We start from the raw sequence: 27,210 nt of genomic DNA, 5'->3' as shown, positions 1-27,210 counted from the left end.
GTTCAGATGTAGGGCTGTGGTGCAAGGGGTCAGACTCTGTAAGTAGAAATTCCACTGCCAGAAATGCAGTGTGTTAGTCACTAATGCCAAAGAGCATGAAAAGCCTGAGTGTTCTTGCTCTGAGGCTAAACATGTAGGAAGTTCTCCGTCTAAACATCACAAGGAAAGAACATGGTTGAGAAGCGTATCACAAAAGTCAAAATGGACAGAGTCAAAGTGAAAATCAATTTATTAGGGCTAGAAAAGAGGAAAGGACATATCATTAGCAGATTTTTTTCTCTCTCCACACCCTTTCTTATCTAATAAAACATAATCATCCTTTGTTCTAAATCAAACCCTAAAGTTGGCTGGGTTGGAAAATTCTGCCTGAGATAAACTGATGGGGAAAATGTCCACAGCAAGCAAACAATCGCCTGTGTACTTACTTGGAAGGGAGTAATGGCATTTTCCTCAGAGGTAGAGAGGGATAACTGATTAATGCTTCTTTGGAATGTTTAAATATGACTCATACAGATAAAACTCAAACTACACAGTACTTGACAGTGCTTTTAAATTAAATTCTCTGGCATATTAGAGCAAGTGTTAATGATTCCACTGATATGACAACTCAGTTGCCCTCGATCAACAAAGCATGAATACACCGACTATTGATCAACTGCAATAATGGCAATAAAAAAGCAGATCTTATTCCTCAAACAGAAAACTTCTTTTTAATAACTGCCATGTTAAAATGACTTTAACTTTATAAACTAAGTAATCAATACAAAACCCACTGTAGGGACCTCCCTGGTGGCACAAGGGGTTAAGATGCAACCTATGAAGCTATCTGCAGCCACTGAAGCACGAGTTCTATCCCTGGCCAGGGAGCTACCCACATGGAACAGCAGACCTGTCAGTCAGTCTGCCTGTTCTGTTCCCTGCTCTGTCTCTGGTGAATCCTCTCACCCCCTGCACCTCTGGCCTGTACCCCAGTTCTTGTATGCATAAATAAATAAATCTTTAAAAAAAAATAAAACCACTGTAGAGGAAAAACTATTATATATATATTCACAATGTAGTTTGAAGGTTTAAATTTAAAAGTCCAGAGAAATATGGCACAAAATAAAAAGAGGGATGTAAAACTACTCAAATTGCTGAGTGCAATCCACTAAAATCCATCAAAAATGATACAATTTACATAAGTGATTTTTAAATCAGTGAATTTCACCTCAAAATTACTGTTTAAAACACCTCCTGATGCACTGGAAATACTGGCTTTGTGAAGGTATTTAAGGAAATAAAGAATTGTCAACATCCAGGAAAACATGAGAGAGAAACCAAAATATAAAGTTAGTTAACTTCTCCTAACACATATTTTCCTCTAAGAAATGCTAATAAATTATTAAGTTATTGGGGAAAGAATGAAAAGTTTAAAATGAGATTTTCCTGTGTTATACTTAGGCCCCAAATCTACTGAAATAATATTTATAATTTAATAAAATATTTTAAGAGAAACTAACAGTATTTATATTTATTCAATAAATGTTTGGTGAACTGAACTGCATATTGGAAATAGGAAGCACAATGCAATTTCAGTAGTAAGAATAAAATGTACTTTTGCTTTTGGGAGAACAACAGTTTTCAAGAGAGAAATAAGGATTCAGGAACATGTATCTTTGGGGTTCCTTTAATTTTGAGGTTATAGAAATAATACATATCATTACCATAAATATAAGTATTTAAATTAGATAAATATAAGTGATCAAAGGGAAGAAAAATTAAAGCATCTCTAATCACAATGCCAATAGGTACACAAAGGGTTTTCCTTCCAAAGACTTTTTTAGGTACATAAAATACATAAAACAAAAAGGTTCATAACAAATATACCATCTTACACAACTGCATCAGTTTATGTTTTTGTAATAAATTACTAAAAGCGCTATTTCTAAGGCAAATCTACTTCTTTAAAGCTTCTGATACAGGGGCACCATGGTGGCGCAAAGGCTTAAGTCTCAGCACTATGAAGCTATCCAGAGCCACTGCAGCAAGAGTTCGATCCCCCGCCAGGGAGCTGACCCACATGGTGCAGCAGACCTCTCCTGCCTCACCCACTGCTCCCCTCAGCAGTGTATTTCAGTAGATCTGCCTGTTCTGCTCCCCACTTTGTCTCTGGTGACTTCTCTCTCCCCTTCCCCTACACCTCTGGCCAACATCCCAGCTCTTGTATGCATAAATAAGTCTTTTTTTTTTTTAAAGATTTATTTATTTATTTATTTATACAAGCACTGGGTACAGTCAGAAACGCGGGAGAGCGAGAGAATTCACCAGAGCAGAGCGGAGAACAGAGCAGGCAGACTGAGGAAGTACACTGCTGAGGGGAACAGCGGGCGGCGGGAGAGGTCTGTGCGCCATGTGGGACCCTCACCCGGTGGCAGGGGATCGAACCAGTGCTGCAGAGGCTGCGGGCAGCTTCGTAGCCCAGCGCTCAACCGCTGCGCCACCGGGGAGGCCCTGCATAAATAAGTCTTAAAAAAAAATAATAAAGCTTCTGATACATACTGCCAATATGTCTTCCAGGAAGATTATACAAATTATCAATTCCCATCAGCTGGAGGCAGGCTGGTGCACACAGTACTCAACCCATTTGCAGGCTTTTCCTAGGCTTTTCAGTGTAACTCTTCCCCCTTGGGATGCCTTTTTCCTCCTATGCTGTCACCTGCCCTTAGGAGTGCAGGAAAACAATTTAAATTCCCAGCATCACTGCTACCAGCACCAATTTTCTCTCTGCGCCTGCTTACACTGATCTGCTGGCGGCAACGGCACCTCCCCATGTATTCTTCATCACCATCAGGCCTTCCTCTAGTTGCTGACCAGCTGTTTTCCAAAATAAGAAAAGATGATATGTGAGGGAAGTATGGGAATAGGGAACAAGTACTCTGCTTCCTATACAGAACGGAAGCCCAGGGGTGGAGAGGGAGAGCTGGCAAGTTTTATGTTTTGAAAATGTAGGTCTCAACTTACTGGAGCATGTGCAGAAGATGAGCTAATCCTTTCTCAGTCTAACTGCAACCCAGATTCTAGCAGTATGTTGTCAGTCATCCTTAAGGTTCGGTATGGCTATAGGATTTTATTTTCCCTGTTTATCTGTATTTACATAAAGAATTATCAGGGATAGGGCCTCCCTGGTGGCAAGGGGTTAAGCAACACACTATGAAGCAATCCGCAGCCTCTGCAGCACTAGTTCAATCCCTGGCCGTCCAGGGAGACACCCACATGGCGCAGACCTCTCCTGTCTCGCCCGCTGCTCCCCTCAGCAGTGTATTTCAGTCGATCTGCCTGTTCTGTTCCCCATTCTGTCTCTGGTGAATCCTCTCAACTCCCGCAGCTCTGGCCTTGTACCCCAGCTCTTGTATGCATAAATAAATAAATCTTAAAAAAAAAAAAAGATTATCAGGGATAAATTAGGGTGACTAACCTAGCCACATAAGACTCTAACTGAAAAATCTTTATACTGGTTTCTGTTTGGCAGTTAGTGGACCAACTTCTTGTCCTCCAGAGGAGGACATAACAGTTCAATACCATCAATTTATTCTAAGAGAGATTAGATTAAATGAGGAATTTGTTAATCTCTTTAAATATACAGGACCCCCCCCCCACCGGGGAAAGAAAAAAGCTATCACTAAAATTAAGTTAAGCTATGAAGAACAAACCAAAACTTCAGAAATAAAAAATCTAATTTACTCTTTTATTCACCAGATGAGGGCTCTGTGCCCTAGTAAGGTGACCTAAACTGCCTAAGATCAGAAATAAAATAAGCAGAATTCGCACCTTCTCCTTCAAAATGTAATCTCTTTACACAGTGAATCTTATAAAATGCCTGGAAGTCAAAATAGTCTTTTCAGAACATTATGAAACATTTTAAATTCTATCATATAAACTAAAATTTTAGGCAAAATTATATATTCAGTTATTCTAACTTTAAATTGCTGTCGATGTTCAATTTATTTTAATTTAAAGGCAAAAAATAGAATATAAACCACAATTATGGCTACAAAATGTTCAAAGGAAAAAACAGCAATGTAAGTAAATATGATTGGCTGTTTGCAAACTATTCCTTTAGTAACCATTTGCTCCTAAGGCATACATTTTATCTGTCTACTACCTGCTCGTAAAATTAACGTTGGCTCTCTCTAAAGTTTTAAGGAAAAGTTCAAAATGAAAAACCTGAAATTCCACCAACTTATATTTTCCAACGAACTGTGAAAAGGCCACCATCATTCAATTTTAGCAGCGCACCACCTCTGCACAATGGAGAAGTACAGGTTTGCACCATGCAGAGCTGCCTGTGCTTCAAGGTCCCGTAACCTTGGAGACCTAGAAGGTGCTGAAAGAAACTGCATGCTTTTAGAAAATGGAAAACATTTAAGTATATCTGAGCTGAGAATATTAAAATATATTTGGAAGCATTAGCATATTTTCATAATAGGGAGAAATCATTATTGAATTTCTATGGTGGTGAATTTAGCCCAACTTTAGCAATAAAAAGGTGCCCACAGGCTAGAGAGACAAATATATTTCACTGAGAGGGGAAGGGTTATTCTGTAATTGGTTTGTACCATTAACTTGGCATTTTATATAAGGGAGCTTCTATACTATATTTACTTTCCTTTTTCTTCCAAATAAAAGAATATATGTATTTGAAAGTATTTCATTTAATACATATTTAAATATGTATTTAAAAGTATTTTGAATATACAACTTATTTTCATATGAGGTCACTGAGAATTATCCCTTAGATCTCTTTCCAACCTTAAAAATTATACATGGCATCATGCCCACCTTTTAATAGCATGATATAAATTGTAGTTCAACTTATAATAAAAATGTAAACATTTAAAAATAAAATTAATGAAAGTTTTATCATCACCTTTAAAAATTCTTCTTTAAAATCTGACATAGTGAGCAAGATTTAGATATAATTCAAGTAAAAATCTAATATCTAATTGGTTTAAATTTTAAAAAATGACTTTAGAACTATAAATTTAGGATGATAAAAAAGAAACATACATTTCAATTTTCCTCCCAAGTTTCCACGTTTAAAACAAATTACGATTTCATTTACCACCTTCAGCTTTTTCAGAAATGGTACATTTCCAAATATGTAACATATAAAGATATGCAAGTCTTTTAAGTGAGTTGCTTTAGGAATTTATTTTATTATCCTCAGTCTATATTAAGTTTAAGACTATATTATCATTAGTAGGATTGCTGACGTATTAAATAAAACAGCTGGTACACATCAGTATAGATATCTCTTGCTTAATCATCAGCATTCCTGGCAAGCGAATGTGTGAGAAAATGCAACTAAGTCTATTTGCCATTACTTCAAATGAGAAAAATGATAATATATCACCTATCAATCTAAATCTACTAATCCATTTCTTAAAACATAAATAAAATGTTTTAATGTTTATGTAGTAAATGTTTCCATATAATAAAGAGCAAACTCTTAATATGTCAAATTCGTTTCCTAATCTCCAAGCAACTGACAGGATGGTTCACCACCAGTTGGTAGTGGTACCATGGCCTCCCTTGGCACCAGCCATATCCAAGAGGCACATCCATTTTGATGCCACTGGGCATGATTTCTTCATGTTTATATGTTTACATGTGACTCTTACAATCTATTCACTTCACTTGAAAGGTAATGAGACTATTTCGACACAAATATTTTATTTAAAAAAGTTTTGGAGAAATTTTCTCTAGATAATTTTCTCCAAACAGAAATAAATACAAAATTTTCTTGTACAGATATGGACTCAAGAACAATATGGACTCAAGAACAGTAAAGTTTCTTGAGTCCATACATATATGCATAGTACATAGATTCTACGGCAGGTTGGTTGTTAAAAATTAAACTAAAAAGGCTTTACCAAGAATAGATTATCCAGGAATATGTAGCATTGCTAGTAAACCTGTCCATCAGTCCAGCCATCTTTAGCTGCAAGCAACAGAAACCTAACTGGAAGTGGGTTTAAACTTTAACAAGAAACAACGGAAATTCCAGAGATTAATAGCTCTTGGGCCAGTAAACGTATCAGTTCAACAATGCCATCAGGGGCCAGGATGCTTCCCCATTTTTTTCTGCCACCTTCAACTTGTTCCATTTGTCTCTGCTCCCTTCCCTCAACAAAGATGGCAAGGATCAGTGCAACCCCATCAGGCATTATGTCCACATAAAACAGTAGTCAGGGAAGTGGCTGCCTCTTTTGTCTACCTATGACCTCGTCAGCCACCTTCATTCACACCCAATTAGAGCTGTGACAAGTGCCCATTTCCAAACTAACTGCTGGTAAGGTGAACTGGGCACCCTGATTGGCTTTCACAAATCAGGAGTGACCTCCCAGGGTTGGCAATAAAACCAGTCTCTCCTGAAACACATGCCCACACAAAGGAAGGTGACTGCCTTCAAGGTGGAGAAGGGGGATGAATTTGGGGGTGCTTAAGCAGATATCCGATCTGTTCCAAATGCTCACTTCAGTCTGCATCAACATAGCAACTAAGCTAGTATAATAATTCAAGTCCAGGTGATAGGTGACAAAAGTTGAACAAAGACATATTTTCACAAAAACATGTCAGTGTAAGATATTACCATGTTTTCTATCCAAACAGTAAATGGGTTAGAAATCATTTCAAAGTTGGTTAACAATATGTGAACTGGAAGTTATTGTCCTATTATGCAAGATACACAACGGACAAGAAATCAGTAGTTTACAACCCAACTGGCAAGACATCAAAAGTGAAAGTTTAAGTAATATTACAAAGCAATAATATAGGGGGTGCGACAAGAAACAAACTGTGATGAAGAAACAAACAATAGGCGCAAATGTACAATCTAAGATCAAAGGCAGTATCCATAAACTGTAGAGACCTGGAAACAGAATTTTGTCAGGGATCTGAAGACTGAACAGGATTTGGACAAAGTGAAAGAAGGCAGGGCACTCTGCGCAAGGAAACACTCAGTTGGACACAGAAAAAATTCTTGATCAGAAGTTTGTGCAAAGATGGGGCCTCCCTGGGGGTGCAAGGGGTTAAGATGCAGCATGATGAAGCTATCTGCAGCCACTGCAACACGAGATTGAACCCCTGCCAGGGAGGTGACTCACAAGTTGCAGCAGACCTCTCCAGTCTCACCCGCTGCTCCCCTCAGCAGTGTATTTCAGTCAGTCGGCCTGTTCTGCTCCCTGCTCTGTCTCTGGTGAATCTGGTGAATATTCTCACCCCCCACACCTCTGGTCTGTGCCCCGCTTCTTGTATGCATAAATAAATAAATCTTAAATAAAAAAAAAAGAAGTTTGTGCAAAGGCAAACTAGGAGCTCATCAGTATTACTGCATTTCTTTTGTCTGGCAAATAAAAACTTCTCCAACCTCAGCGTGGCATCTGTTCAACTCCATTATCATTTTCCCTCTTTTTAGTTTTACTGGAAAAAAAAAAATTCATTGCAGCATCCAGTCCTGAACACATCACTGAAAAAGTGTGCAAGTGTACACACACCAGGTTGACCTAAGACAGAAATCGCAGCAAACTAAATTGCACGTCACACTTTCACACATTCTTACAAAATTCACTTGCATCCTATCAAACACTCATTGCTTTGTTACATTATTTTTATATTTTATTTCTGAATGTCTCATCACTTAGATGGTAATCTCTCTAGAGACACATGTGCTACCCATCTTCCATAGCAGTGATTATTCCCTAATTTTTATTTAACTACTCAAAATTCATTCTACTTCTTGAGGGCCAACAAGTACAAGAGGCCGATGAGATGTACTCCATCTCTGTGGATAACTTTGCTACCTCTGACCCTAAATAAAAATACCCTAAGAAACACAGCCCAAGAGGCCAAGAACCATCAGGATACATAACAACATGTGGAAAAGTGGTTCTCTAACCTTCTTAGAATCACAGAACTTGGAGAATCTGCTGAAATACAGAGACCCTTCTCCCCAGAAAAATGCAAATACAAAAATTTGCCTATAATTTCAGGACACTTACAGACCACGCCATGCATTGCTGACACTCTCCCCAAATTCATAATGCCTAAGAATCCCTAACATAGTCATAGCAATGGGGACAAGGGTGGTTATCACAAGTATCAACTTCATCAACAAACCATTTTACGGTTCTCCTTTGAAGCAAACAAGTGTATTTTCTGCTGGTGCAGGAAATAACAGATGCCAGAAATAAAAATAAATAGTTCCTTAAATTTAAAGCTGAGCTACTTGACATACAATACTAAAAATTTTCTGAACAATGACACCTTTAAGTCATTAATACTATAATCTTAGGCTCTAATACAGTTACTTGATACTTACCAAAAATATAAAAGTGTATACCTTTTTTGATGGAAACACCATTTTTAGAAAATGTATTTGTTTGAATTTTTTAAAAAGATTTATTTATTTATTTATTTATATAAGCACTGGGTACAGTCAGAAGCGCAGGAGGGTAAGAGAATTCACCAGAGCCAGAGCGGGGAACAGAACAGGCAGATTGATGAAATACACTGCTGAGGGGAGCAGCGGGTGGCAGGAGAGGTCTGTCGTGCCATGTGGGACCCTCACCGGTGGCCAGGGATCAAACCAGGGCTGCAGAGGCTACAGGCAGCTTCACAGCCCAGTGCTCAACCGCTGCGCCACCAGAGGAGGCCCTATTTGTTTGAATTTAACTGACAACCAGTGTGGTGGCAATTCTCAGTGGTTGGGTAACAGCCCACTAGTTGATGATCCCACTTCAAGCACTTCAGCTTCTAGTGGCTACGAGTGGACTTTCTGGTGGGCGCACAGCACCTGTATGGACTGGCCTTCCAGTCTGAGTTGGGGAAAGTTCTGTCTGTGGCCTGGTTAGGTGCCTTGCCCACCACCTATATTTTTTTTTTTGGTGGGATCGTCGCCAGTGGCCAGGGAATGAACTGGTGCTCAACCGCTGCGCCACCAGGGGAGGCCCAACCACCTATATTATTAATGATCTTTTCAACTAAGCTGATGCTGGCTCAGATGTATTCTCCTAAGATCAGAACTAGCAAGTGAATTAAAACTTATTTGTACTCACAGTAGTCAGTGAAGAAATCTGTGTATAGTTCCCACTTATTCATCTCATCTAACAATGTAATGGGGAAACCATGATACTATTAACATTTTATGTGCGAGGAAAACGAGGCTGAAATAGTGAGCAGCTGATCACACAACCAGAAAATGATGGAAGTTAGAATGCAAATGTTAGGATTTCTAGCTCATATATTAGTTAGGATGTGGTTCATCTACAAATGAAAAATAAAATAGTGGCTATACAGAAGAGCAGTTTGTTTCTGCCTGACATAAAAGTCCAAAGGAAGCCATCAGGAGACCAGTGAGGCAACTTCACATCTTCATGGATGCAGGATCCTCCCAGCTTACCCTCTGGATTATCCCCACTATGTGATCCGGTCCTCATCATCCAATAGAGGCCAGTCTGCTACAAAATCATCCACATTTCAGAAGGAGAGAAGTACTAGGCAGGGAAGAGGAAAGAGGAGGGATGGTATATACCAACTGTCCTTTTAAGAGGTTTCCTAGAACCTGTAACATTCCACTGGCCAGAAATGTCATCACAAGTCCACAACTAATTGCAACCACACGGAAAGATAAAAATGCTATTAACTATGAAAGAAAAGGAAACAGTGAGAGAAAACGCGTAGTTTCTGCCCTTACAGCATGTTGAAGCTAAAGGATGTGAATCACGATAGAGTGACTTGCAGCGAGAAGAGCCTGTATACTTGATCAGTTCTTTGCTGTTTCTGTACGATCTGGTACAACACACTTGCAAACATTTTCATTGATGCACTCAGGAGATGATGCTACAATCAACTTTCTCATTAAAGAAATTCTCTATCTTAATGAACCTGTAACAATTTTTTGTTTCAAAAATTGTTAATAAATTTCAGGTTAAAAAGACAAAACATGGGCCTCCCCTGGTGGTGCAGCGATTGAGCACTGGGCTGCGAAGCTGCCCGCAGCCTCTGCAGCGCCGGTTCAATCCCTGGCCACCGGCGAGGGGCCCACATGGCACAGCAGACCTCTCCTGGCGCGCCCGCTGCTCCCCTCAGCAGTATATTTCGTCAGACTGTCTGTTCTGTTTTCCGCTTTGGTGCATTCTCTCACCCTCCTGAGCTTCTGACTGTACCCAGTACTTGTATGAATAAATAAATCTTTAAAAAAAAAAAAAAAAAGACAAAACACCACTTCTCTACTGTAAGATGACTGCCATCTGAGAGACTATGACTACCAGTGGGATCAAGTTCCATCATCTCAGAATGCACACAAGGCCCATCACAAACTGTCTTTTTAGCCTCATATCTCAACAGTGACCGTGCTATCCATCCTCTGAACTAAAAGAACTTTTTACTGGCCCTGAATCTATCCCAAATTCTCTGAATATATACCATGCAGTTTGTCTCACCACCTGAAAAGTTTTTGTGACCCCATTGCATCTTATCAAATCATTATTTCAATAATTCCCAAATAGGAGTATGCGTGAAAACCCCCTATATTGCCTTTTTAAAAAGCTGATGCTCACCCCATAGCTTCAAAGATTCTGACCTAGATATGGGTCAGATCCAGAATCTGTAGCATCTTTAAAAAGGACAAAGTGGGGGAGGCTCCCTGGTGGTGCAAGGGGTTAAGCACCACACTATGAAGCAATCCATAGCCTCTGCGGCACGAGTTTGATCCCCAGTCGGCCAGGGAGCAACACACATGGCGCAGCAGACCTCTCCTGACTCGCCCGATGCTCCCCTCAGCAGTGTACTTTGGTCAATCTGCCTGTTCTGTTCCCCACTCTGTCTCTGATGAATCCTCTCTGTCCCCCACCCCCCACACCTCTGGCCTGTACCCCAGCTCCTGTATGCATAAATAAATCTTTTTTTTAAAAAAAGGACAAAGGGGGCCTCTGTTGGTGCAAGGGGTTAAGCTGCAGCACTATGAAGCAAACCACAGCCTCTGCAGCATGAGTTCTATCCTGGCAAGGGAAGTGATCCACATGGCACAGCAGACCTCTCCTATCTCGCCTGCTGCTCCCCTCAGCAGTGCATTTTAGTAGAGCTGCCTGTTATGCTTCCCACTCTGTCTCTGATGAATCCTCTCACACTCCAACCCACGCATCTCTGGCCTGCACCCCAGCTCTTGTATGCATAAATAAATAAATCTTTAAAAAAAAATCCAGGGCCTCCCTGGTGGCACTAGGGGTTAAGATGCAGCCTATGAAGCTATCCGCAGCCTCTGCAGCATGAGTTCACTCCCCAGCCAGCCAGGGAGCACCCCACACAGCACAGCAGACCTCTCCCGACTCACCAGCTGCTCTCCTCAGCAGTATACTTCAGTCAATCTGCCTGTTCTGTTCCCCACTCTGTCTCTGGTGAATCCTCTCACCCCCCCACACTTCTGGCCTGTACCCCCAACTAATGTATGCATAAATATTTTAAAAAATTTTTATTTTAAATAAATAAAAAGGACACAGTACTCAAGAATGTTCACTTGATGATTACTACAATTAAAATAAAAGCCTTATCCACTAATTTAAGATATCTCTCTTCAGGCTTTGTTTATCAGATAATGCTATTCTAAGGTAATAACATAATTCTATCATATGAGTCTGTATTTAAAATTTTTCAGAATTCACATTTGTGAAGATTAATGTGCAGTCCCCAACAACAAATTCTTCCCCTCAAATATACGCTGTGGTTATATTCAATGGAAAAAACCAGAAGCTAAATAAGATAATGCTTGAAAATAAAGAGCTATTGTATTATTACGATGACCATATTTAGGTCTCCCAACTTTATTTGAGTTACTAATAAAAAGTACAATGTTCATACTGTACCTTGTATGCATATTTATTTATTCATCCCATTATTTTTTGCACAGAATAAAAAATAAATTTTAAGTTAAAATATAAAAACAACTCATTTATAGGGCCTCCCCTAGTGGCACAGGCGGTTGAGCACAGCGCTGCAAAGCTGTCCGCAGCCTCAGCAGCACCGGTTCCATCCTGGCCGGCCGGCGAGGGTCCCACATGGTGCGCCAGACCTCTCCTGTCACGCACACTGCTCACCTCAGCAGTGTCTTTCGTCAATCTGCCTGTTCTGTTCCCCTCTCTGTCTCTGGTGAATCCTCTCACCCACCCACACATCTGGCCTGTACCCCGGTTCTTGTATAAATAAATAAATCTTTTAAAAAAAAAAACAAAAACAACTCATTATAATTTTTCAGTTAAATGGTCTCAGATGTGGAAGATACAGCATTATGAAAGACTCTAAGGAAATACAAGAGAAACTCATTTTTTTAATATGCTATGCATACTTAATTTGCAGAAAACAGAACGAGAGTAAATCAATGAATTACTCTCAGATAGTTGTACTAAAAATATGAATGCTTGAAAGAAAAAAAAAACACTTCCAAGTTGCCCTGGAAAGTTTTAAGGTGTTAATCTGTCAAACAATTTCACCAAAAGTCAATCTAGTTGTACTACAGCTAAAGACAAAACAAGCCCTAGACCAAAGCAAGCCACATTTGTGTATTTAATAAAATGTTAGCCAAAGGCTCTAATTTTTAAAAAGTAAGATTCCAAGTATATTACTTTAAGAAACTTTTCACTTCATAGAATGATGAATGATTGGAGGAAGTATGTTTAACTTAAAAATTTCATAGAGATTTTTGCTTCTTGCTTATTTATGGTGCAACTGCAGTGGAAGGGAAAGTAACTGTATTTTTATGAAGTCTTTTTCAAAGTGTCTCAACACTTTATTTGATGGTAAACAATTACTAAATGTTTTTACAGAGTGTGAACTGCACTGGTTCTCTGCCCCACATGCATACTAGAACTATCTGGAGAATTCTGGAAAAAAAAAAATACAATGTCTGGGCCAAACCCAAGGTCCATGTAATCAGAATCTAGGGATGGGGTCCCAGCACCACTGTTTTCAAAGCACCCCTTTTCAAAATGTGCAGGAGGATTAGAACCATGGGTTGGTGGAGATAGACCCCTAATTTACATTTGAGTTAGCTGAGTCTACTGAACCCCACTAAGAAGGAATGATTTTCCCACAATTAATCACCAAGCAGAAGGCTCCTTTCGGCCTCCCAGTGCAGTTGGCACCCTTCCCCTGCGGAAGCAGTGCCCTCTCACTCTGCACGTTCAAGGAGGAAAAGGAGAGACGTACCCCGCTCGAGGTGGTGCTGCTTGAACATTTTGACATCTGAAGCGTCACTAGTGGAGCGGAATTAGGAACCAACAAATGTGAAATGTTGTTAATTCTATCACTAGACACATAACTCCACATTTGTTAATGAGAAAATAAACAATCACATAATAAAGCTAGTTGAAAAACGCTGGCACAGTTGCTTTAGAATTGAAAGGTTAAGAATAAAAACACAAGACTACAATAAATCAAATAGAATTTGAGTTTTTCTAGTTATCACAATACATGGGTAGAGAGCTATTAATAGAGTGAGTTGCTTTTTTAATCTATAAGCACTTTTTTTTTTTTAAAGATTTGGTACATTTCTGTTATAAGAACAGGGAGTAAAAATAGAAAATGGTGAAAAATAGCACATGCTGAAAATCTGTTTAGTTTTTGTCAGTGTTTTAATTAAAGCCTATAGCCCTAGACAGAATGGAAGGACTTGCTGTCCTTCATTCCTTGGGATGTAAATCTTTATTGTGTATAGCTAAATTTCCACTTTTAAGTAAAGGAACGAACACAGAAATGAAGTGATTACCTAAAAAGGTCATATAAAAAATGTGAGACTTTAGCGTTAGTGTGTAAATACGATTTGACTGATTTCCAAAATGAGGAATTTAGTAGGAGACAATCTTAAAAAACTAAACAGTAACAAAAAAAAAAAACAAAAAACCCACTATTTTCAAAATCTGGGCTATCACTTAAACTGGCAAACGGAAAGACTAAATTACAAATTTCAATATCAATACTTAAAGGATGAAAACCAAACTGCTGTGAATTACTAAACTCTGCTTTTAGGCCCAAATGAATTTTATAAAATAATTAGCTTAATGGAAACAAGAAGTTCTGGTGGCCTACTTTAAGAAGCACCTGCATAATCTCAAAAACATGATGCATTTCGGTTGTACTGTAACCCAATTCCTTTCATGCTCTGTCAGACTGCTTGCCCAGTTTCATCCTGCCTGCTGCACAGCCATAGTCACTCTCTGGTCAACAATGTTAGCAAACACAACAGCCATCTAAATTATGCCTCTTCGTTTCATATTCTGTAGGATTTTCTTGCTGTTATTTTCCCTTCTTTTTGCTAAAACATAATCAACAAATTCATGTCTTTGTCTTAGAGTTGGAAGGGATTATCTGGCGACATGTAAGCCACAGATACACCCTTTCCCCTAATTTAAAATAACTATGAGGTTGCAGTCTACAGTCGTAAATTTGTAATCAACTTAAAGATAATGTCTTAAAAGTACAATTAAACATGTCATAACAGAAGAAAACCCTGGTAATTACAAATAGTGCTGTGCTATGCTTGCTGGATTTTTAAACAGAAGTAAGAAAAATCGCCACCCAGTGATGCAAATGAAAACTACAATTTGTTTTTGTGTAAAATGAGTACCCTGGAGGATTACTTCAACTTCATCACTGAATGAAGGAATAGCTATTATCTTCTTATGTGAATGAACTGGTTACAAGGGAGAGGATGTTTTTCTACTAGGCTTGCCCCCCTTATTCTTATTCAGCACACTCGGCATTTCACAAAGGCCAAAAGGGAAAAAAACTTTTCATCCAAATGTGAGCTAATTGTGTAAGAACAGCTCAGATATTCCTCTTATCAACAGAAGCCTAGCTCCCCTGCACTCTGAATTTCAAGTCATGGGGTATTGACTTCAGCAACTCAGTGATGCCACCTAATTGTGACCTGAAACCTATTTGTGTTAAACAGGAAGGTTTGCCTCAGGGAACAGGTTTTCTCCACTCAGGAAAAAAATAAGTAAATGATTCCTTTAATCTACTCTGGCCTTTTTAGAACCATATTACAAAAACCATTTAAAATGATAAACTAAGAAATTCTGCAAAATTCATATAAAAAGTCGATGCTGCAAATATAATCATGTTTCTAAGTCTTTATTTGTGTCATTTAGAAGTTAATAAGTACACAGAAGCAATCATATATCTTTATTTTTCTGTAATGCGTCCACTGTGCATGAGGATAAAAGTAGTTATATGGATCTATGATAACCAAAACACGTACACAAGTATGCCATAATAGTAATAAAAGTATTTCATATCTACCATCTGACCTATTTGCCACTTTTCAAAATATTTTACGTAATTTTCTCTGAGACTAAAGCAGATATTATATATGTTGGGATAAATCCATCTGATAAAAAAGCAACTTAGCAGAACAAATCAGCTTTTAAAGAGGTTACCATCCAATTTTTAAAGATAATTAACTATAGCCCTCATAATCTGTTCTGACTTTTATCACTTAATTCAGTTAAGACCTTAACTGATAAAGGAATTTTCTGCTAACTAAATAATGTATACCATCTCCCAATCTCAACTTCATCAAGGAAATTAAAATTTTCTGCAGTATTTAAAAAGGTTTGGGACATTATTAAACAATAAGAGAGCGGAGCAACATGGCGGCGAGGAGACGCTGCGAGTAAGATCTCCCATTAAAAAAAGTTAATAGGGAGGAAAAGCGGCAGGTCCCAGTGAGAACTGGGACACGGAAGATAAACGGGTGACGCCAGCAAACTGCCCGAAGAAGAAAGTTGCCATAAAAGAGGACCAGAAGGGAGGGAAGCGCAGAACCCTGCTCCCCTCCCCCGCCCACAGAGGGGCACTCTCCGACCGGCAGAGGGGAGGAAACAACAAACCAAAACGGCCAACAAGAAAAACGGACGCAGCAAGCGGGACTGTGAGTGGAAAGGAACTATTGCAGCCACCACACCCCGTGAACGGGAGCTGAGGAGAACCCTGCAGGATTCGCCGCGGCGGTGAGCGAACGGCTCCGGGCGCCATTAGAGAAGAACAAAGACCCCGGGAGACGCGCACACAGCCCGGGCTGCCGGTAAGCTTGCGTGGAAAGGCGCGCTCGGCGCGCTTGAAAAGCAAGTGCAGACCAGGATCACGGCTGCCCAGGTCCCCGCGCCTGCGACCTAGGCTTGGGAGACGACCTAGGCTTGCGGGGAGGCGCGGAGGTCCTCACTGAGGTGAAGGTCCCTCCCTGAGTGAGCAGGAACCAGGCGCCCAGTCACGGGAGCGGTGCAAAAGGCGCCCTTCCCGCGCCACTGAACTGGGCTACAGCCCGCGTCCTGGAACTGAGGGCTTTGGAACTGAGACCCGGGGCACGAAATTAGGGGCGTGGGTTCCCCACGACGGTGGGGCACAAGGCAGACACAGCACCCCAAAGCCGTTGAGGTGTACCCTACCATCCCCGCTTTGCTCCCTGTCCCACGGCGTGCTCTAGGAGAGATCTTTGGCGCCACCTAGCGACTTGTAGACAGCACAGGCTCCTGAAGGAACTAGTGGCCAGCTGGGGAGTTAGACCACACCCGGCCCCTTCCGAACAAGTAGTCTGAGCCCACAGGGAGAGCGAGCACCCACAGCCAGGGCAGACCAGGCACGCAGAAGAGTGTGCCTGACACCGGACGCGCAGGGAGTGTGTCCCACATCACCATTTTAGAACAGGGACATTTCTTCAGTAAAGACTACCTGCAGAAGGCTTCCTCAGGAGCCAGAGGTGAGCGGGGAAGTTCGCCCACGCCAGACCCCTCTGGCCTGCAGTCCAAGCCCAGAGGGGGAGCAGGAACCCACCGCCGGGGCGGACCAGGCGCACAGGGGAGTGTGTCCCCACATCGACATTTTAGGACAGGGACCTTTCTCCAATAAAGACTGCTTGAAACTGACAGATGACTCCAGGAGGAACCAGAGGGGAGAAGAGAAGCCCACCCAAGATGCCGGCCAGTCCCAACAACACAGTGTCCCAACGCATACGGCAAATTAGAAAACAGACAGTAGGGAGGAGAAGAACCACACGCAACCTAGCAACTCTCCAGAGAAAAAGCACACCACAAAAAGAAAACCAGCCCCCAGATTGCAACGACAGTAACTTGGAAGAACTTCTGAGCCTTCCAGAAAGAGAATTTAAAATTGCCGTGATTAAAAAACTGACAGAAGTCATAAAGGAAAACAATGATAAGGGAAAAATAATCAACGATCAGAAGAATGAAATTGAGTCCCTAAAGAGGGAAGTAAAAGAAATGCAGGAGATCAAAGAATTAGTGGAAGAACTAAAGAATTCTGGGAAAGCAATGAAAGCAGAATTGATGAAATGGAAGAACGAATAAGTGCTCTTGAAGACACAGAAATAAAAAGAACCAAAACAGAAAAGGAAAGAGAAGTACGAAGGAAAAGAATGAAGAAAGACTTCGGGAACTATCTGACTCCATGAGGAAAGGAAATATAAGAGTTATAGGAATACCAGAGGAGAGGAGAGAGAAGTAGGAACAGAGAAAAATTCAAAGAGATAATTGAAGAGAACTTCCCAAATGTGAAGAAGGAGCTGAAAATTGATATACAAGAAGCAAGAAGAACACCAAACTTCCACGATGAAAGAAAAAATACAGCAAGACACATAATAGTAAAGCTCCCAAGAATCCAGGACAAGGAAAAAATAATGAAGCTGGCAAGAGGGAAGAAACAGATAACATTCAAAGGAAAGCCAATCAGGCTGACATCAGACTTCTCCGAAGAAACACTACGGGCAAGGAGAGAGTGGAGGGACATAGTCAACAGACTCCAAGAAAACAGATGCCAACCAAGAATACTCTATCCCGCAAAGCTCTCCTTCCTCTTTGAAGAAAGAATATGGACCTTCCCAGACAAACAGAAACTCCGGAATTTCATTGCAACTAAACCCCCACTCCAAAAATACTACAAGGAGTCTTAAAGCCAGAACCTCAGAGGGACGAATAACAATGAAAGAAGGCCAAAAAAAAAAAAAAGTTATTAAAAGAATAAATAAATAAAATCAAAGGAAAGACAAACACAATGGCAAATACAGATGTTAACATATCAATATTAACTCTAAATGTAAATGGACTAAACTCTTCAATAAAAAGACACAGAGTTGCAGCCTGGATTAAGAAACAAAACCCAACCTTTTGCTGTCTCCAGGAAACACATTTAGCTACAAAAGATAAAAATAGGCTCAAAGTCAAAGGATGGAAAACAATCCTACAAGCAATGGGCCAAAAAAGAAAGCAGGAACAGCTATACTTATATCAGATAAAACAGATTTCAAACTCAAAAAGATAAAAAGAGACCCCAATGGTCACTACATTATGATCAAGGGGACAATACTTCAAGAAGAAATAACACTCATTAACATATACTCACCAACGAAAGAGCACCAAAATATATCAGACAACTGTTGTCTTCTCTGAAAACAGACATCAGAGAAAACACATACGTAGTGGGAGACTTCAACACACCACTATCAACAATGGATAGATCAACAAGACAAAAAATAAGTAAAGAAACCAAAGCTCTAAATAAGGACCTAGAGCAATTGGGCTTAACAGACATCTATAGAACACTAAACCCCAAAAAAACGGAGTACACATTTTTCTCAAGCGCACACGGATCATTCTCCAGGATCGATCACATACTGGGGCACAAGACAAACATCAACAGATACACCAAGATTGAAATCATACCAACCATTTTTCTGACCATGAAGGCATCAAACTAGAACTAACCATAAAAAGAAGGCAAGGAACTTTCCTACCTCATGGAGATTAAAACCACACTACTGGAAGACACACTGGACTAATGAGGAGATCAAAGAAGAAATTAAAAAATTTTTTGAATTGAATGACAAGGAGGACACCAATATCCTAAATGTATGGGATGCAGCAAAAGCAGAAATAAGAGGAAAATATATAGCAATAGAAGCTCACATCAAGAAAACAAGAAAGAACTCAAAAAACAACTAATCTCGAAGCTCAAAGATCTAGAAAAAGAACAACAAAAAAAACCCCAAAACCAGTAGAAGAAAAGAAATAATAAACCAAAGCAGAAATAAATGAAATTGAACTAAAAAAACAATCCAAAAGATCAATGAAACCAAGAGCTGGTTCTTTGAAAAATCAATAAAATAGACAAACCCCTAGCCAGGCTCACAAAGGAAAAAAGGGAGAAAGCACAAATAAACAGGATCATCAATGAAAGAGGAGAAATCACAACGGACACAGCAGAAATCAAAAGAATAATCAGTAACTACTATGAACAGTTATATGGAAACAAGTTCAACAATCTAGAGGAGATGGACAAATTCTACAACTCTACAATCACCCAAGCTAGATAAAGAAGAAATAGAACACCTAAACAGACCAATTACAATTAGCGAAATTGAAAATTTAATCAAAAACCTCCCCAAAAACAAAAGCCAGGACCTGATGGATTTACAATGAATTCTACCAAACATTCAGAGACGAATAGTGCCTATCCTTCACAAACTCTTCCAAAAAATTGAGAAGGAAGGAATACCAAACACGTTCTATGAAGCAACATTACTAATACCAAAACCGAATAAGGACAACACTAAAAAGGAAAACTACAGGCCAATCTCCCTAATGAACACTGATGCAAAAATCCTCAATAAAATTTTAGCCATCAGAATCCAACAATGTATCCATAAGATAATTCACCACGACCAAGTAGGATTCATTCCAGGGGCACAAGGATGGTTTAACATCGAAAATCAATCAACGTTATCCAACACATCAACAAAAAGAAATATAAACCATATGATAATATCAATAGATGCTGAGAAAGCTTTCGACAAAGTGCAACACCCATTCATGATAAAATCCCTTGAAATTCTTGGATACAAGGAACATACCTCAACATCATAAAGGCCATCTATGACAAGCCAACAGCCAGCATCATTCTCAATGGTGAAAAGCTGAAAGCAATTCCATTAAGATCTGGAAAAGACAAGGATGTCCACTCTCACCACTGCTTTTCAATATAATACTGGAAGTCCTAGCCAGGGCAATAAGACAAGAGAAAGACATCCAAGGAATCCAAATAGGAAAAGAAGAAGTCAAACTATCACTATTTGCAGACGATATGATATTATACATAGAGAACCCAAAACTCCACAGAAAAGCTAATTCAACTCATCAATCAGTTCAGTAAAGTGCAGGATACAAAATCAACATGCAAAGTCAGTAGCCTTCTATACACAAACAATAAATCTGAAGAAGAAGAAATAAAAAAAACCATCCCTTTGTATTGAACAAAAAAAATCAAATATTTGGGAATAAATCTAACAAAAGAGATAAAGGACCTATACAAAGAAAACTATAAAACACTGAAAAAAGAAAAAGAAGAAGACACAAAGAAATGGAGAGACATCCCCTGCTCGTGGATTGGAAGAATAAACATTATTAAAATGGCCATCCTTCCAAAAGCAATATACAGATTCAATGCTATTCCAATCAAAATTTCAATGTCATTCTTCAAAGAAATAGAACAATTATTGATGAAATTCATATGGAATCACAAAAAACCCCGAATAGCCAAAGCTCTCCTGAAAAAAAAGAAGGGAATGGAGGCATCACACTCCCAGACTTCAAACTATACTACAAAGCCATAATCATCAAAACTGCATGGTATTTGGAACAAGAACAGACATACAGACCAATGGAATCGAATAGAAAATCCAGAAATAAATCCACAGATTTATGGTCAACTAATCTTTGACAAAAGGAGCAAAGACTATGCATTGGAGCAAAGAAAGTTTGTTCAATAAATGGTGCTGGGAAAACTGGGTCGCTACATGCAAAAGAATGAAGCTTGACCACTACCTCACACATACACAAAAATCAACTCAAAATGGATTAAAGAACTAGACATAGACCTGAACCATAAATATATAGAAGGAAATATAGGCGAAACACTACGGGATTACATCAAAGACATCTTACAGACACATCACCAAAGCAGTGATAGTGAAGGCAAAGATAACAGCTGGGACTACATCAAATTAAAGAGCTTCTGCACGCAAAAGAGACAATAACAAAAACAAAGAGAAAACCCCACCAACTGGGAGAACATTTTTGCACCCAACACTAATGATAAAGACTGATCACAAAAATCTGCAAAGAGCTGATGAAACTCACAACAACAAAGAAAATAATCCAGTCAAAAAAATGGGCAGAAGAGCCAAAAGAAACTTCTCTGAAGAGGAATGCAAATGGCCAACAGGCATATGAAAAAATGTTCAACATCACTTGCCATCAGGGAAATGCAAATCAAACTACCATGAGATCCATCTTACACCAGTGAGAATGGCACATATTAAAAAAACTAGCAACAACAAATGCTGGCGAGGGTGTGGAGAAAAAGGAACTCTTCTGCACTGTTGGTGGGAGTGCAAACTGGTCCAACCACTGTGGAGAGCTGTGTGGAGATTTCTGGACCTACTAAACATAGAGCTTCCATATGATCCAGCAATTCCACTCCTAGGTATTTACCCAAAGGACACAGAAACATCAATTCCAAAGAACACCTGCACCCCTATGTTTATAGCAGCACTGTTTACAATAGCTAAGCTTTGGAAACAACCCAAATGCCCAAAAATAGATGACTGGATCAAGAAGATGTGGTACATATATACCATGGAATATTACTCAGCATTCAAAAAAGATAAACACATGCAATTTGCAGCAACATGGATGGGCGCTGGAAGGGATCATGCTCAGCGAAATAAGCCAAAAAGAAAAGAAAAATACCGGATGGTCTCACTCATAGCAGGAATCTAGAAAACTTAAATAAGGGACCAGGAAAATGAATAACTATAAGAAAGTGAAAATCAAATCAACAAAAACTATGAACCAGAGACACTTTAGGGGGGCGGGGGCGGGAGGGGTGGGATTGGGGTCAGAATGGGGGGGCTGCAATTGTATGGGGAATATAACAATAAAATTTATAAAAAAAAAAAAAAACTGATATTATCAGTAAAAAAAAAAAAATAACAATAAGAGAAAAATTCAAATAAGCAACAAAAATAAACAGAGAGAACATCTGAGAAAAAAAAAAAAAAAAAAAAAAAAATTCCGAGGAAAGGAGGGTTAGCCACCAAGACAGGGTTAACAGCTGGGTATTGTGCATTTGTCCTGAGTTGTAGTGCACATAAGATGACCTCATGAATGTGAATATCCATGTATCCATTTTATTTTATTTCATTTATATTAAAGTTACAGTGCAGTAAAAAAAAAAAAAAATAAAAAAATAAAAAGGTTTGGGATAGCCAAAATCAAAGCCAAACTTGATGAGTACATACAACTACCAACCCTCCTTTATTAAAACATATGCAGCACTTTGTCTTTTAAACAAGAGAACACAATATCATTTTTTAATTAACTTAAAATGTCACTGGTGTCCAAAAATTTTAAATAATGATATGATACTTTTAAAAAGGATAAATTACTGATTAAGAGGTTCTGAGTCAGATGGTCTGGCCTAATTCCAGATATCTATGTTAGAGGTGCAAGAACTTGGAAAAGTCCTCACCTGTAGGTGGAGATATAGTACTATCACCTCGAGGACTACAGAGTATTCTAAGCATTTCACACATTAACTCATTAAATTCTTTCTTTAAGCCCATTGGTTGATATTATCAGACTCATTTCCTAGTAAGCTAAATGACACCCAGGAGGTAATATAACTTGCCCCAAATAGTGAAGGGTGACAGAAAACGCCCCCTCAAAAAAAAGAGTCACACTTTGACATAAGAATTATTTTGAGCTAATGGCATTTGAAAAACAGTAGGAATAAAGAGGAGCACTCTGATGGTCCCTTTTCTTTCTGAGGCGATAAAACCCTCTCGGGGAGGATGTCCTTTACATACCAAGAGAAAATACATTCTGATCACAAGAGATGAAGAGATGATGAGGCCAAAGGAATTCTGCACAAGCAGACCCTGTGAAAACAACGCCAATCTTCCTTTAGTCTCCCCATATATTTCAGTTACTTTTCCATAAATGCATCTTTAAGTCAGTATATAAATATAAGCCCTTGGATTTTGCCAATTCTTTAAGCCTTCATTTTCCTATAGGGGCTCCCATTGGAAACCTAAAAATTTGTTTAATTTTCTCCTGTTTTTCTGTATTATGCACATTTAATTCTCAGGCCCAGACAGAGACTCTAAGAGGGGAAAGGGAAAGTTCTGCCTCCCCTATAATGGAAACTCTAGTAAGCTGTGAAGCCAGGATATGTACCCAAGGGGTCAGGCTCCAGGGCATCTTGGGAGCTCCTGAGAAGGAAGAGAGATGGTGTGACTGAAGACAAGAGAAGGACAACAGAGGGAGGTGAGAATGGACATGATGAGGACTGATTTCATCAAGACGTCAGAAGAGTAACGTTCAGCAGAGTAGCAGAGCCCACAGGAGAGCAGCGGTGCAGGGGGTTTTCATGGAAAATGGTGAAGGGGTAGAGCCTTGCACCCACAGTAAATAGGCCTAAACTGAGTCAAGCATCAGCAGACATGAGAGCTGATGGGTGACGAGGCTTTGGCTGACATTGGGGAGGATGTGCTTACTTGGATCTTCTGAGTGAGGGTAGAGCACCAGCTGTACTTCCAATGAAATATACTACCCTGCAATGGATTCCTCGCCATGACCGCCTAATTGCGAGACATACGTTAAAGGGGACACCAATCCAGCTCAGTCCAAGATGGTCCTAAGAAAACTCCCTCAAAATACTTCACATCAGTATCTGGGGAATGCACCGCTAGAGTTTAGAAATACTGATGAAACAGCTGGTAGATGAGAGCATATTAGAGTAATTAAGTCCTGGAAATTCCCCAATGAAATAGCAAATGTGGAAGTTTCTGTGGCTTCTGAGATTCAAAGAAAGACCACTTCTTGGGCCTCCCTGGTGGTGCAGGCGGTTGAGCACAGCTCTGTGAAGCTGTCTGCGGCCTCTGCAGCGCGGGTTCGATCTCTGCAGGCCAGGGAGCAACTCACATGGCGCAGCAGACCTCTCCTGTCTTGCCCGCTGCTCCCCTCAGCCCTGTATTTCAGTCAGTCTGTCTGTTCTGTTGTCTGCTCTGTCTCTGGTGAATCCTCTCACCCTCCCACACATCTGGCCTGTACCCGGTTCTTGTATGCGTGAATAAATAAATCTTAGAAGAAAAAAAAAGACTGCTTCTTAAACCAGAGTCTAAAAAAAGAAAGGCCCACAGCAGATAAGCTTTACCTGCTAAGGAAGAATATTCTGGAGACTGGGCCCCTACTGAGATAGCTGTCACACAGGCAGTGGAATATCTACATGCCACAAGCTACCAAGTACTGGAAGAGATTTTAGAAAGAACAGTACCACAGGCAATTTCAGTTGTGGTTAAGACTTGTGTCTACAGTGCTGCAAAATGGCAGCCAGTAGAGCTAGGGAAGTGATGAAGAAGTGTAAAGGGCTGTTTTTGAGGTATAGCATTAGAAAGTGTATGAGTCCTCAAAATTGCCAGTGCACTAAATTCATCTTTTAAATAGCTGTTTGATAACAAAAAGAATAATGTTGATTTCTAATTATGGAAAATTAGAAAAGAGCAGAGTCCTCTTATATGTGTTCAGACTGCAGAGATGCTCTAAAATGCAGAATACTGAATACAGTTTGAAACAGCAGACTTTATTGGATCATATTTCTGAGAGAAAAATTTATTGTGAAACTTCTGAAAAAGCAGTAACTTCACAGGAGACCAGAGGCATCCTTGACATTTTTCATTTAATGAGGCTAATTCAGAAGGTGAGAGGGGAAATAACACTGGCAGCTTTTAAGGAACAAAAAAATAGAGGTTGCCATAGTCAGTTTAGAATTGGAAATTGGGAGCAGAATTGGGGTATCCTGAGACGAGTTACCACATGAGTGCATGTAGGCTTCCCACACCAACAAGCACTTCTCAGATACAAATAAGGTATCTGAGAATTCACCACAGATACCAGTCCCAAGCCCAGGCTGTTCCCTGTGCTTCTGACCTATTGGCTGTAAGTCAGAGGTTCCCACAAACTCTTTCCTTAGATTTGATCAGTTTATTGAAACTGCTCACAGAACTCTGGAAACCCATTTACTCACTAGATCAGTGGTTTACTGCAAGATATATAACAGCGGAACATCCAGAGGGAAGAATGACCCACAAATATACTTCTTATAAATTACAATATTGCAGAAACCAAGGTACTAATTCCTGACACAGAAAAAAGGGCCACATGAGCAAGGTAAGGAGAGAGGACCTGGAGCTCCCATGCCCCCTCCAGGCCTGCCACTTTCCCTATAGCTCCATCAGTTCACAACCCTGAAGCTCTATTTGCTTCTCCTTTTGGGGTTTCTATGTAGGCTTCATTACACAGGCAACACTGACTCACACAGTGGCCACTGGCAATTGAGCTCAACCTCCAGTCCTTCTCCTCTCCCTGGAGTGCTGGGTTGGGGCTGAAGTTCTGCACTGTAACGAAAAGTTGGGTTCCAGGACTTCCCAAAAAGTCAATCATTAACAAAACAGGAGCCGTCTTTATCACCTCAACACTTAGGAAATTCCAAGGATTTGAGAAGCTGTGAACCAGGAGCTATGAAGAGCAAATATATGAGGGAAATAATATATTTTGATCATGAGAACGGCCCAAATATATATTTCTTTTAAATTATGATATTACAGAAGCCCAAGCACACATTGCTGACACAGTAAGAAGCGCCACACAAACAACACTCCAACTTATGCCAGTCAAAAGGCTCTCTAGGAAAACCACCAGCCATAGTCAAAGACTATATCCCACTATTATGCCTCAGGTATAAGGCTCTTGTCAAAGAGAAAACAATTCTAAACACCTTAGATACTGCCCCTTTCCCAGGCCACATGAAGTTAAGAAAAATACAAAGGTCTGCCAAAACATGGCTGTGGAAAAGATGGCACATTCTAAGACAATGTATAGCCGTGACAAAACTCTATTCAGGTCTCCCACAGATTAAAAACCAAGAAATGGAAGAGGGTTTAAGAAGTAAAATTCCTGTGTCCTCTCAGTCCCTGAAGAGAAGATCTAAAGCGCTAAAGACCCACCCACCTATACTGAATGTGTGGGGTCAGGCATATGATGTGAGCCCTTGCACTGAAAGGGCCTAAGATAAAAACTCAGGAGCACCCCTACAATCCTAATGGAGTCATCCTTCACTTCTCAAGGCACATGGAGCATTCACGCAGGCTAGAGGACCCCAGTCTGACAGGGTTCGGACAGGGTTCTCCACCAAGAGGTTGGGAAGAGGGCCTCCCCGGTGGCGCAGTGGTTGAGCGCTGGGTTGCGAACCTGCCCGCGGCCTCTAGGGCGCTGGTTCGATCCCCGGCTGCTCCCCGGCCACCAGAGGAGGGTCCCACATGGCGCGCAGACCTCTCCTGCCGCCCGCTGCTCCCCTCAGCAGTGTACTTCGGTCCTTCTGCCTGCTCTGCTCCCCGCTCTGGCTCTGGTGAATTCTCTCACCCTCCCGCGCTTCTGACTGTACCCAGTGCATGTGTAAACAAAAACAAAACAAAACAAACAAATAAATAAATAAATAAATAAACATGCCTCTATTAAAAAAAAAAAAAAAAAAAAAAAAAAAAGAGGTTGGGAAGAGAAATCTGAGAGGAGGCACCACAGAAAGGCCCAATGAGTTCATGCAAATCCTCTCAGAAAAGGAGCCTCAAGTTGGCAGGAGGAGGTCCAGAGTGGAAGAAAATGCCTGCCCACAAGAGCATACTGGGTATTGGCTGCTCCTCACCACCCTCTTGGAGGATCTATACAAAAACTGCAAATTTCTTCCTGATGGAGAGACGCTATGGCATGAAGGGAGTGTTCATTTTCAGAAATCCCCTTAGGAACAGAATCACGTTTGGTTAAAAGAATTATTTCTTTTAACCACTAAACTCTGAATAACTAATTTTATAATCAAAAATAAAAGTCAAACAGTTAGGAGACTATTAAACATTACTTGCTTCAGATGCTAATTTAAGAAGCAAAGTTGGTGCTACTTGTAAAACAGAACACAGAACTTGAATTCATCAAGGATTCAAGATTTTTGGTTTTTCCCAATTAAGATTTAGCTTATTAGATAGGAAAAAACAGAATG

The 27,210-nt window shown here is 40.1% G+C and overlaps 1 protein-coding gene across 7 annotated transcripts in view; it reads right to left on the bottom strand.

Moving 5' to 3' along the window:
• The window catches only part of UMAD1 (UBAP1-MVB12-associated (UMA) domain containing 1), a 317,588-nt gene that overhangs the window by 271,705 nt on the left and 18,673 nt on the right, over window positions 1–27,210 (bottom strand). For 6 of the 7 annotated variants that reach the window (XM_054692381.1, XM_054692385.1, XM_054692379.1 and 3 more), the window contains exon 3: window positions 22,970–23,041. The exons of the other annotated variant lie outside the window; for it this stretch is intronic. In XM_054692381.1, coding sequence (XP_054548356.1) covers window positions 22,970–23,041 — 72 coding nt within the window. The remainder of the gene's footprint in view (window positions 1–22,969; window positions 23,042–27,210) is intronic. 7 annotated transcript variants of the gene reach the window in all.

Source organism: Talpa occidentalis, unplaced genomic scaffold (genome assembly GCF_014898055.3).
Source record: "Talpa occidentalis isolate TD23 unplaced genomic scaffold, MPIMG_talOcc4v2.1, whole genome shotgun sequence".
NCBI classification, from domain to species: domain Eukaryota; kingdom Metazoa; phylum Chordata; class Mammalia; order Eulipotyphla; family Talpidae; genus Talpa; species Talpa occidentalis.
Note: the sequence above shows the minus strand (reverse complement) of the source record. Positions and strands in the feature narration are given on the sequence as shown.